The sequence below is a fragment of the Mus pahari genome, chromosome 3 (assembly GCF_900095145.1).
Source record: "Mus pahari chromosome 3, PAHARI_EIJ_v1.1, whole genome shotgun sequence".
Lineage (NCBI taxonomy): Eukaryota > Metazoa > Chordata > Mammalia > Rodentia > Muridae > Mus > Mus pahari.
In genome coordinates, this window is record NC_034592.1 from 38748169 (window position 1) to 38758813 (window position 10645).

The 10645-nt window shown below is 45.3% G+C and overlaps 1 protein-coding gene across 1 annotated transcript in view; it reads left to right on the forward strand.

The window, feature by feature from the left end:
• Positions 1–5538: 5538 nt before the first annotated feature.
• Positions 5539–10645, forward strand: part of Rif1 (replication timing regulatory factor 1) — a 51580-nt gene continuing 46473 nt past the window's right edge. Inside the window, exons 1-6 of the mRNA XM_021192695.2 lie at positions 5539–5567; positions 5908–6024; positions 7054–7132; positions 8902–8998; positions 9791–9918; positions 10003–10097. Coding sequence (XP_021048354.1) covers positions 5921–6024; positions 7054–7132; positions 8902–8998; positions 9791–9918; positions 10003–10097 — 503 coding nt within the window. The 5' untranslated portion in view covers positions 5539–5567; positions 5908–5920. The remainder of the gene's footprint in view (positions 5568–5907; positions 6025–7053; positions 7133–8901; positions 8999–9790; positions 9919–10002; positions 10098–10645) is intronic.

Sequence of the window (10645 nt, forward strand, 5' to 3'; positions counted from 1 at the left end):
CACTTTGTAGACCAGGCTGGCCTCGAACTCAGAAATCTGCCTGCCTCTGCCTCCCGAGTGCTGGGATTAAAGGCGTGCGCCACCACGCCTGGCTGGTTTGTCTTTCTTAACTATAACTATCACCATGTTACCCATACCAGCAGCTGGAAGTCTGTCTAGCCATTCCTTGATTCCCTTCACAGACACGATATACAAAATTTTGCCTCTTGTGTTGTTAGTACATTTGATCTCAGTTCCTACTAGACAGGTCTATGGTTTGATGAAATGGCCCCCGTAGGCTTATATATTTGACTTCTTGGTCCCTAGTTAGTGAATTGTTTGGGATCAATTAGGAGATGTGACCTTGTTGGAGATGTCTGATTGGAAGTGGGCATTGATATGACATCAGACCCAGGCTTGGCTCTCTGCTGCAACTTGCTGATCAAATGTATGTTCTCAGCTACTGTTCCAGTGCCTGCCTGCCTGCCTGCCTGCCTGCCTGCCTGCCTGCCCCGTGCTCCCCGCCATGATGTTGATGGTCATGGACCAACCCTCTGAAACTGTAAGGAAGCCTCCAGTTAAGTGCTTTCTTCTAGAAGTTGTTATGAGCAACCAAGATACAGGGAAATGCAGAATTTCTCTCCAGAGAACCTACCACGTCCCTCCTTTGACATTTTGAACACCCAGAAAGAGCCAAAAAGGAAGTTCAAAGGGTACTGGGATATGAATGTGCTGAGTGGGTTTGAACATTATTTATTTATTTTTGGGTTTTTTTTTTTTTGTTTTTAGATAGTCTTGCTATGTAGCCCTAGCTGTCCTGGAACTCAGTATGTAGACCAAGCTGGTCTTGAACTTAAAGCCATTGCCTCTGCCTCCCAAGTATTGGGATTAAAGGTGGGTGCCACTACTCTCACATTTTAAAATATGCCCATTATTTGTTTATCTTCTGTGGAGAGAGGGATTGATTTTTCGTCTAGTTGTTGTGTAGGAGTTCCTTGGGTGTTTTGGCTGTGGGTCCTGTATCAGATGTATAGTTTCAAATGCTTTCTTCTAGTCTGTAGGTTGCCTCTTTACTCTTTTGTGTCCTTTGCTGTGCGGAAGCCTTTTCCATCTCCTTTGCCTGTTTGACACAGACTCTCTGTGTGAAGCCCTGGCTAGCTTGGGGCTGCTCTTTCCAGACCACTTGTCACCCCCTGCCCCACATGCTGGGATTTCAGGCTTGCTTGCCCCTGATTGCCCAGCTGGCTGTCTTTCATTTTGATGAGCTTCTGAGTGGAAAACAAAACAAAACAAACAAACAACAACAACAACAAATAAAGAGGAAAGGAAAGGATGTGACTGCTCCTAGGAATGGTGGAGGAGAAAATTCTTTATAGATATAAGGGAGACATAGCCAAAGGCAGATACACCTGGGAGAGTCCAGAGTGGTCATGACAGTGAACCATGTGAGGAGAGGGAAGGGGTGGGGAGAGAGGGGGACAAAATACAGCCGCATGAGGACAAAGGTGCAGAAAGTGGACAGGTAGCCAAAACATCTGGATTATATAGGGAAGGGCAGTTTAGTCCCTGGAATGGAAAGTTCAGGGTAGAGAGTTATGTATGCCAACCATACTCTAGAATAGCTAAGAACTGAGGGATGCTGGGAGAAACTGGAGGTCAAGTTCTAATTAATATATTAAATAGGCACCTCAGCCACTTGTCCTAGGTTTGAAATTTAACACTTTCCCCTTGTCTAATTTTGCTTTTGTTTCTAGTGTTTTGGGGTGAAAGCCTGAAGAATTAGCTGGCGTGGTGGTGTACGCCTTCAATCCCAGCACTCGGGAGGCAGAGGCAGGCAGATTCCTGAGTTCAAGGCCAGCCTGGTCTACAAAGTGAGTTCCAGGACAGCCAGAACTATACAGAGAAACCCTGTCTCGAAAAAAAAAAAAAAAAAAAAAAAAAATTAACAGCTTGTGTTTTTAGTAGGTTTTATTTTTTATTTTTTATTTTTATTTTTCCCCTCCTTGACACAGGATCTCCTTAGGTAGCCCCAGCTGGTCTGGAATTCACTGAGTAGACCAGGCTGGCCTCAAAGTTATGCCAACCTATCTGCTTCTGCTTTCGGAGTACTGGGATTAAAGGCATATATATATCCTCATGCCTGCTTTTAATGTTTCTGTGTATTTATGTAGGAGTGGGTGTGTATAGAGGGTAAGAAACAAGAAGGGGTAAAATAGGCTTGGGGTGTGTGTGTGGGGAGGTAGAATGTATATGATGTGAACGTAGAAGGGTGAAGACTGGGGCAGGGTGAGGGGAGGGTGCAAGCAGAGAGATACAGAGATACAGAGGAGAGAAAGGTGGGCCCAAACTAAAGACATAGAAAAAGCCGGAAGGAACTTGCTACTTTGTAAAGCGAGCAACTACAATTTGCAAACTAAGCGCAGTAATGGGATAGTCAGTCTTGTTCTGGGCGTTATTTTTGTTGTTTGTTTTAGAGGTGGGAGTCTCCTGTAGGCCAAGTTGGCCTCAAACTGACTGTGTAGATGAAGATGAAATTTTTTTAAAAAATTAATTATTTTATGTTTATGAGTACACTGTAGCTTTCTTCAGACACATCAGAAGAGGGCATAGGATCTCATTACATATGGTTGTGAGCCACCATGTGGTTGCTGGGAATTGAACTCAGGACCTGTGGAAGAACAGTCAGTGCTCTTTACCCCTGAGCCATCTGTCCAGCCCATGAGGATGGATTCTTTTTTTTTTCTTTTGGTTTTTCCAGATAGGGTTTCTCTGTGTAGCCCTGGCTGTCCTGGAACTCACTTTGTAGACCAGGCTGGCCTCAAACTCAGAAATCCGCCTGCCTCTGCCTCCCAAGTGCTGGGATTAAAGGAGTGCGCCACCATTCTTCGGCGAGGACGGATTCTTGATCTTTCTCACAAGTGCTGAGATTCTAGGCACGGAGCTCCACTATGCCTGGCTCTGACTCTTCCTGCTATATGTTCAATTTTATTAACATTTAATTTTATGTGTATATATAATTAAAAAAAATATTGGTTTTTCAAGACAGGGTTTGTGTAGTCCTGGCTCGCCTGGAACTCACTCAGTAGACTGCTGACCTTGAACTCATGCTGATCTGCCTGTTTCTGCCTTCAGAGTGCTGGGACTAAAGGTGTGCACCACCAAGCCGGTTTATTTTTCATTTTATTTTATTTTATTTTTTGAGACAGGGTTTCTCTGTGTAGCCCTGGCTGTTCTGGAACTCACTCTGTAGACCAGGCTGACCTCGAACTCAGAAATCTGCCTGCCTCTGCCTCCCAAGTGCTGGGAATAAAGGCGTGTGCCACCACTGCCCGGCGGCCACTTTATGTTTTTTTTTTTTTTTTCGAGACAGGGTTTCTCTGTATAGCCCTGGCTGTCCTGGGAACTCAGAAATCTGCCTGCCTCTGCCTCCCGAGTGCTGGGATTAAAGGCGTATGCCACCATGACCGGCTCTGTTTATGTTTTTAAAGAGTCTTTCTATGTAGCTCTGAGTCTCTAGAAGCTTCCTATGTATATCAGGTTGGCTTTAAACTTAGAGTCAGAGAGCCTCCTGCTTCTGCCTTCTAAGTGCTGGGATGAAAGGCATGCACCACCACACCTGCCTTGTTTTGAAGAGGCAAAACCAAAAAAAAAAAAAAAACAACAAAAAAAACCAAACCAACCAACCAAACACACCCCCCAACAAACAAACAAAAAAAAAAAAAAAAAAAAACAACAACAAAAAAGAAAGAAAGAAAGAAAGAAAAAAGGGCTGGCTATGTAGCTCTGACTGGTCTGGTACTCATTATGTAGCCCAGGTTGGCCTGGAACTCATAGCAAGCTTACTGCCTCAGACTTGTAAGTGTTGGGATTACAAATTTGTGTTGATTTAATTTTCTAGTAATTTTGCAGGTAGTCTGTGTGGGTAAGGGAATTTGTTTTGACTCTAATCTTTCACCCTTTTCTACGAGATAGAAAACACTAAAGAGCAGAGAACGCACTGGCCTGGCAAGAGTGTTTGTGGATCTTAAGGATTTATAAAAGTAACACTGTTGCTCCAAGTACTTCTGACCAACCAGCAGAAATTTAAGTCATTTTAGGAGGTCAAGAGCTGGGTGTGGTGGTGCGCACCTTTAATCCCAGGACTGGGGAGTTGGAGGCTGGAGGATCTCTGAGTTTGAGCACCGAGGATCAGAATTTAAATCTCAATGGAAGGAATGTGGGTGGTGGTGGGGTAAAGGAGGGAAAGATTCCACTGATTTCAAATCCCACTGAATGAAGCTGAAGGTTTGTCAATATTTGTTTTTACTTTTTCTGACAGGGGCCTGCTTTGTAAATTAGTGTGAGCTGGAACTCTCTCCTACCTCAGCCTTCTGAGTGCCGAGAAACAGGTGTGTACTACCGTGCTTAACTGACCCATAATTCTTGAAAAAAAAAAAAAAAAGGGAGGGGGATTTAAAATATGGGCTTTTCACAGGGAAAAGTTAGGTTGGGTTGTTCAGAACAAGCGGCAGACTTGAGGTTGGAACCTAGGGCTTCAGTGTGCTAGGCAAATTCTCTAACAGAGCCTGGCTCTGGGTGGCCCTGGTTTGTTTTTTGTTTTTTAAAGACAGGGTTTCATTATGTAGCTCTGATTGTCCTGGAACTCTCTTAACTGTCTGCCTCGCCAGTTTTAAGTGTTGGGAGTAAAGGCATGGGCCACTAGGTCCTGCTTCCTTGACCTGTGCTTGAAACAATCCTGGGGGCTGTGGAGCGTGCTGAGAGGCACGTGAAACGATTTTTAAAGATTACCACGTTGTTTAAGGGTTTACTGTCGTTTCCGCGGCACCTGTGTATCTCAGGGCCACCGTCACCCTCTACACCTGGGGTCGAATGGAAGCAAGCAGATTTAAGGCAGTTGCCTTTATCTGAGGACTCTCAAGGCTGAAGGGCGGTATTTTGAAATCTGCACACCAATACCGCCCATTTCCAGGCCTTTGTTATGCACGCCATTGGCCTCTTAACTACACTTTTTTCCACAAAGAAATGTGCTGCCTCTAGTCCCCACTCTCAGAAGCTGAGAAGTAAATTTCCTAAGGTCACAGACCAACTAGTCCCCATTCTTGAATGCGTGGCTTTTGACGCACCTCCGACTTACCCACTGGGCTGGGGCTTAGAGGCAGAGAGAGCTGGGTTAAGCAAGGTTTGTTTTCTAGTGGACCTCTAGAAAACAGCACCCAACAACAACAACAGTAACAAACCAAGCCCAACAGCCTGCCATTCACTCTCAATCCAATTTTGTGGGCTCCTCTGGGAAGCACTGGATTTGGGGGAGTTTTGCAAACTTGGTCGGCTGAGCCAGGAGATGGAGTCAGGTGGAGTGGGGCAGTAATTTACATCACCCGTCCCTAGCCCCCCGGGGCTGGAGGCGATACACGCCCCCCGAGGTGCTCCGGGGGGCGGGGGCGGGCAGCAGGCCATCGAGCAGCCCGGCGCGCCACCGCCCGTTGGATTGGCTCGAGCCTCTCCCGCCAGGCCTGCCCGGCTCCCGCGCGCCGCTGGGCCCGCCCCCCGCCGCCGCCATCTTGGTCGTGGAGGAGCGGGCTGCACGCGTGAGTAAATAAGCGCGAGCCGGGGGAGCGGCCGGCGGGGCCCCCGGGGCGGAGAGCGGCGGAGAACGGCGGAGCGCGGCGGAGCGGACTTCCCGCGTGGGGGTGGGGGAGTGAGGAGCGGGAGGCTCCGCTCCGCTCGGCTCGGCTCGGCTCGGCCCGGCCGGCGCCGCCTCTGCCCCCTCGCGGCCGTGCTGCCCGGGGAAGCGGCGGCCGGCGGGAGCCCGGCGGCCCGGCGGGCGGGAGGCCGGCCTGCGAGCGCGCGGGCCCGGCGTGCAGGTGAGGGCGCCGCGCGGGCCGTGCCACACCACCGGTCACCGGGTGTCTTCCGGCCTCGCTGCAGGGTGGCGGCCGACATGACGGCCCCAGGTCGCAGCCCCCTGCAGCCGCTCCTGGAGACTTGGGAAGACCCCTCGGTGCCTCCCGGAGAGCAGACGGACGCCTACCTAACTCTGACCAGGTGAGGCGGGCCCGGCGGCGGACGAGCCCCGGGGCGGGAGCCGGGGGTGGGGGGTGCAGCCGTGGGGACCCGGCGGACGCGGGCAGCTTCGGGGCGCACCGGGCCACATTGCCTGCCGAGTGACGTCGCGGGGCGCCGCGGCCGCGTCCGAGGGCTGCTTCGGGGAGGAGCGCGGGTCTGGCCCGCACACGGGGAGCCTTGAAAGAAAAGTTTGGAGCCGAGAGGCGTTGGGAGAGCAGGGGCTTCGCCCTGCGCGCCTCGGACGCCGTGGGAAAGTTGGCGATCCCGAGTTAGTGGGTTTAGTTATTAGGGTCTTTGACTCAGGCTCGCTCCAGTGCTTGCCTCCCTCCCCGACCCCGGCCTCGAACTTGTGCTTCTGCCGGAGTGGTTGAGATTACAGGTGCGCGAGCCAGCAAACCGGCCCCAGAATTGGCTTTAAAAATAAATAAGTAAATAAATAAATAAAAGCAGAGCCAGGAACCCCGTTTTAACTTAATTTGAAAGGCTTTAGAAAAATTTCTCGATTTTTGTTAAGCTTTCGTATTTTCTAAGCTAGAGAATGATTAGGGAAAAGGGATTCCCATTTCCTTTTCTCATGTAAAAAATTACAAAAAAAAGAAAAAAAAAAAAGGAAAAGAAAAAAAGAATACGTTGTCGAGTCCAAAAAGCTTTGAGGCAAGTTACCACTTATATGTGGTGTAACATAACTTTTTTCTATATACCTTGAAACATTTTAAAGAGAGAGGTTAATTCCAAGACCTTGAAAGTAATCTTTAAACACTTAAAACAAAAAACCAGTTGAGAGTTAAGAGTCCCTGCGGCTCCAGGTGTTGGATGGCTCTGGAACTGGAGCTACAGGTGGTTGTGAGCCATGACAGGGTGCTGGGGATTGAACACCAGTCTTCTGTCAGAGCCTCTCTGTTCTTACCACCGGCTCATCTCTCCAACCCTGAAAGTAATCCTTAAAGTGATGACAATATATTTTATGTTTATGCTTTCGACTAAGCGTATGTTCTATTTCCTTTAAAGTCGTATGACTGGAGAAGAAGGAAAAGAAGTCATTGCAGAAATCGAGAAAAACCTTTCTCGGCTGTACACGGTTTTAAAGGTCTGTGTTCCTTTCTTGATGACTTCGCCCTGCCTCAGTCTGAACCCACTAGACTGAGCCCTTTGAAATCTTTTCTTAGCCTTCCAAATCTGGGATTCCAGGAGCAACCCTGACTAGCTTTTCTGATAAAATGGTTTTTCACTGTGGATGATGGAGCATCATTATCCAGTGCATTGTTAATGCCCTGAAGACAAAATATCATCAGTTATATTGATGAGACTATTATCTCAAATGATTACATATGGTTCACCAGGTGCTCAGTTACCTTATATGTGTTCTCTCACTTCAGTTCATGTATGTACCACTAAGCTACATCCATAGACCAAGTCTGCTCTTTAAAGCCCCACTTTGCAGGTTAGGAAATTGGTTTATTTGCCTAAAGTGCCTAGGGTTGTCAGTTCAAAGCTTGTGTCTTATAAAAACAATAAAATCTGTGTTTTGGAAGTTAGTTCTGAGTAATTTGTCCTAAAATGGCAACTATCTTAGTCTTCTCTTTCGATAAGACAGTATTCATATACTTTTTTTTTTTTTTTTTTTTTTTTGGTTGGGGCCGAGGGATTTTTTTCACCAGTTAGCTTAGCTAGGTGACAATCTTGCCTCTGCCTTCCAATTGGGATTATAGGCTGGCACTGACATACCCCACAGTACGTGTTATTTATTTTTATTTACATTCATTTTTGCTAATTTTGCTTGTTTGGAACACTTTAAAAAATTAGTTAACTTGTTTTCCTTGTTTAATTGTAATAGTTAATATCAGACTGAGTGTATTCTTAGCCTCATCTGACTACTTAGTGACTTTATAACCTGCCGTCAACACCTTTTAATATTCTTGCTTTTAGAATGAAAAGATTGAACTGACTATCCCAGCCTTATTGAAATTATTACTATTTTTTTTGACAGGGTCTCTAGTCCAGGCTTGCCTTGGACTTCCCATATAGCTGAGGATGACCTTGAACTTCTGATCCTCCTGCCTCCCAAGTGCTGGGATCACAGGCATGTGCCACCACTTTGCATTTATGCCGTGCTGGGGATTGAACCCAGGGCTTCATGCATGCTAGACAAGCACTGTACCAACCGAAGTATAGCCCCAGTCCCAAACTTCTGAGCATTTTTTAAGACCCAAGAGAAAGTGCCTAATATTTAGTATACTTGAGAATTGCTACATTGCAGCTTGCTTCTCTTTCCTAGTCTTAGAGGAAGAAGGCATCATTCCATTCTAAAACTAGGGTGTCCATTCTGCATTTGAGACTTTGCTTATTCCTTGTAGAACCATGTTGCCACTGTTCCCTGTCTAATAATTTTAACATTTTTCATCTGTTGGCCTTTTCTTTGTGTTTGCATGGATATGGGAAAAATCTTTTTTCTTTTCTTAAAAATGTTCTTTCAGTTGATTTTTGTTTTGTTTTTTATGTGTATGGGTGTTTACCTGCATGTCTGTCTGTGTACCACATGTGTGCAGTGACCACAGAAACCAGAAGAGGGTGTCAGAACAGTAGAAATTGGAGGTAGACAGGTTGTGAGCTGCTGTGTGTGTGCACTGGGAACCAAACATAGATATTCTGCAAGGGTAACTACCGCTATCTTACCAGTCCCTTTCAGGTGATCTTTTTATAGTTTCCTCCTCCTTTGCCAAGATTCCCTATCTTTTTTCACTTAATCCCCAAAAGGTTGGCTGATTGATTGGATTAAAATGCGATGATTTTGGGTTGCAACTGGCTTTAACTCTAGAAACTTGTGTTTGTCTGCTGTCAATGTACTATGTTTTGTAGGTTCACATTTCCAGTCAGAACTCAGAACTGAGCAGTGCTGCTCTGCAAGCCTTGGGATTTTGTTTATATAATCCCAGAATTACCTCAGGATTGTCAGGTAGGGAAACTGATTAATGCTGTTAATATCTATTGACTTTATAGTTTAAAACGGTTAAAGTACTGTTATCTGTGGATAAATTGTTCCCCTCCCTCCTTAAGGTATTAATTTGGAGCATGTGCACCTACACTGAGGTATAAGAGTCATGTCTACCATGTGGGTTCTGGGGACCGGAATTACTAGGCTAGATAGCAAGGCCCTTTACTGGCTCAGTCTTTTTAGTAGAACACAGTAAATTGGAAGTTAATATATGTCTGTCTGATTTATGGTTGATGTGGCAGTCATACCCCCTAAGGAACTTGTTGAAATGAAGAGTTATTAATATAATATTATTGTTATTTTGGAAGTGGTAATAAAGTATAGTAGTCCTACTAAGTACTGCTAAGTAGTACTACTGTTCTGTAGTTTGCAATTGTAAAAGAACCCTACAAGATCACTATTAGAGGAGCTGAGGGGTAGGTAATAAGGGGATATCATAAAGTTGTTACTCTTTCCTTCGCTCAGTAGAGTTGCAGTTTTTTCTTTTGTGTATAAGTCTCAGCATCCTAAGATGACAATAGTTAATTGAGTTGTGTAAGATAAAAAAGGGTTTGCAGTTTATAACTGCTTCCCCTTTGGTCAGGATTGTTTATTTTTTGCAAGAAGTGATATTGGTCAGCATCTCTGTAGGTTTTGTGATCATCTGCACTTTCTGAACATCCCCATCTACCTTTGTTACTTTTATTTTACTTTTGTAGTTGACATTTTAAAGATTTTAACTATATTACATAAATGAAATTGCTTGTTTTTCAGAGGCAAATACTCAAGAACTGCTTTTAACCTTGAATGGTATCATTAAGAGTTCAGACAAAAATGTGTGTACCAGGGCACTGTGGGTAATATCCAAACAGACGTTTCCTACTGAACTTGTTAGCAAAATGGTGAGTCTAGTTTTGGGACATCTGAATTATATGCCCAAAAGACAGTTGTGGCTCATCTGATTTGTATGTGTTTTTGTCATTTAGGTATCCAGTATTATTGATTCATTGGAAGCAATACTAAGTAAAGGAGAGATACATTCTGCTGTGGTTGATTTTGAAGCATTAAATGTTATTATAAGGTATGCAGTTGGTTCTTGTATAAATTAGAATAATCAAGCTTTGGAACTTTGGGGCTTGTGTATTTAATGATGAGATAGATGTTAAGCAACAGGGCTGGCATTTGCTTCTAAGCCTGACAACCTGAGTTGAATTCCTAAAGTCCATATGAATAGGAAAGACACTTTTCCTTCAAGTTCTCTGACCTAAACACTATGAGTGTGTAGACAGTCACACTGGTACACATACACACACACACACAAATGTTTAAAACAGTAATGTTTAAAAAAACCAGAAGTGAGGGCCGAAGAGATGGCTCAGCAGTTAAGAACATTGAACCTGAGTTCAATTCCCAGCAACCACATGGTGGCTCATAACCATCTACAATGGGATCTGATGCCCTTTTCTGGTGTGTCTGAAGACAACGACAGTGTACTCATATACATAAAATAAAAGGGCTGGTGAGATGGCTCAGTGGGTAAGAGCACCCAACTGCTCTTCCGAAGGTCCTGAGTTCAAATTCCAGCAACCACATGGTGGCTCATAACCATCCCTAACAAGATCTGACTCC